At 44.2% G+C, this 1,823-nt stretch overlaps 1 protein-coding gene across 2 annotated transcripts in view; it reads right to left on the bottom strand.

Moving 5' to 3' along the window:
- NUCKS1 (nuclear casein kinase and cyclin dependent kinase substrate 1) overlaps positions 1 to 1,817 on the bottom strand; it is a 19,597-nt gene extending 17,780 nt beyond the window's left edge. The window contains exon 1 of one of the 2 annotated variants that reach the window (XM_025205511.1): positions 1,760 to 1,817. In XM_025205511.1, the coding sequence (XP_025061296.1) occupies positions 1,760 to 1,794 (35 nt within the window). In that variant the 5' untranslated portion in view covers positions 1,795 to 1,817. Of the gene's footprint in view, positions 1 to 1,333; positions 1,390 to 1,759 lie in introns of those variants that run through there. The other variant, XM_025205510.1, reaches the window with a different exon arrangement.
- Between the last annotated feature and the right edge of the window lie 6 nt (positions 1,818 to 1,823).

Below are 1,823 nucleotides of genomic sequence, written 5' to 3'. Positions count from 1 at the left end.
AGAGAAGGAGCCAATTTTTTAAAGTAAATTTTAGTGCTGAATTCAGTCTGAGACCAAAGTCCTCTGCTTATCAGCAAAATAAAGTAGTAATGGAAGCTCCCCTTCAATAGCTCAGTGTTGCTTATCCCAAATTTCTAGTTAGGATGGTATTTTAAATGAATGGACATTTTACTCATGTCTGCAAAGCCACTAAACATGGAACAACATTCTAGCCCGTACAGCCTTGGCTAACTCGATACCAAGTCTTCCCTCTCAATTGCTGGCTAATGACAAATTAAGACACCCAAGCTCTGTGAGAAATCACATCTATTGCAAACCCAAAGCTTTAAAAAATATGGCGAGTTCTTCAACTAACTGAGTGGAAGGACCAATCTGCAGGTAGTCTGTTATTAACACATTACTAAACTCAGACACTGCATTTTGATGGAGACCAGAGCCTGTCTACAGAAGGTAACAGGAGTCGCATCTTTCACAACCATTTAACTTTTGGTTAAAGTTGGTTATAAAAAAAGAATATTACCATTTTAAACAAACAAGCCAACCTTTAGAAACCACATTTAAAGACTAGACACTCTTGTTTTACCTGTAGTCAGCAGACCTGTAGTCCACTGGTGACAATCTTAACTTTCCCACTGAGCACCAAGTCATATTACAGTATCATTGTCTTCTAAAACACAGGTACTGTCATTCAAGACTGGACCACTAGTCCATTTAATCCAGTACCTTATTTTGCAAAAAAGCCCCAAACTGATCTTTAGTAGGATACAAGCAAGCCAATAAGGCAGAGAGGCAACTCAGTGCTCCAGTGGCACCCCCGCCCCCCCTTCCCCCCCCCACACACACCCTCTGTATCAGACCTGACCTATGAGCTTTATTACCACCTACTTTGGCATGCATGGATTATGAATATTATTGGTCAAAATTAGTCAGTTACGATAACTAAAGATTCAATTAGCTGACAGGCATAACAGATGTCTGTTCTCTCTGAGCAGATAGCACAGTTTTCTGAAAGTCTCTCTTGCAGGTCAGAAAACTGTTAAAAAAAACAACCAAAAACAAACTCAAACCCTATTGCCATTTGTAAGATATGCATTTTATTATTCACAACTCATTTAATATTCACCATTGTAAAAATTAACATTCTGCAAAACAAAAATCTGAGATGCCATAAGAAGACAGACAAAGTAAATAAAATTAAACATCTTCCCTGTCCTACCAGGAGTTAACCTAGGTAGAACACAATCACTCCCACTGACAAGAAACGGTAATCAAAACATAGGTAAGTTTCCAATTGGTAAATGCAGGGAAGACTCAAGTTTTTCAGCAAAATCACCATAATTCAACAATGCATTTTAGACTCCCTGTAAACTCCATCCTGGTACAGGCCTGAGTTCAAACCTGTTGTGCACGCACACACACACACCCCCCCCCCCACCAAGAGCCCCTCCTTGCACACACACACACACTAGGAGCCCCCTCCTTGCACGCACACACACACACACTAGGAGCCCCCTTGCACGCATACAAAGCCCCTTCCTTGCACGCACACACACACACACACACTAGGAGCCCCCTCCTTGCACACACACACACACTAGGAGCCCCCTTGCACGCATACAAAGCCCCTTCCTTGCACGCACACACACTCAGAGCCCCCTCCTTGCACGCACACTCACACTAACAGCCCCCTCCTTGCACGCACACATACACACACACACACACACACTAAAAGCCCCCTCCTTGCACGCACTCTACAAACCGGAGGGGCGTGCTGTGCTGGGCCGGGGCGGGCATCGCTGCCACCAGCGCGGGGCGGCTCCCGC

Source organism: Alligator sinensis, unplaced genomic scaffold, assembly GCF_000455745.1.
Source record: "Alligator sinensis unplaced genomic scaffold, ASM45574v1 scaffold1322_1, whole genome shotgun sequence".
Lineage (NCBI taxonomy): Eukaryota > Metazoa > Chordata > Crocodylia > Alligatoridae > Alligator > Alligator sinensis.
Note: the sequence above shows the minus strand (reverse complement) of the source record. Positions and strands in the feature narration are given on the sequence as shown.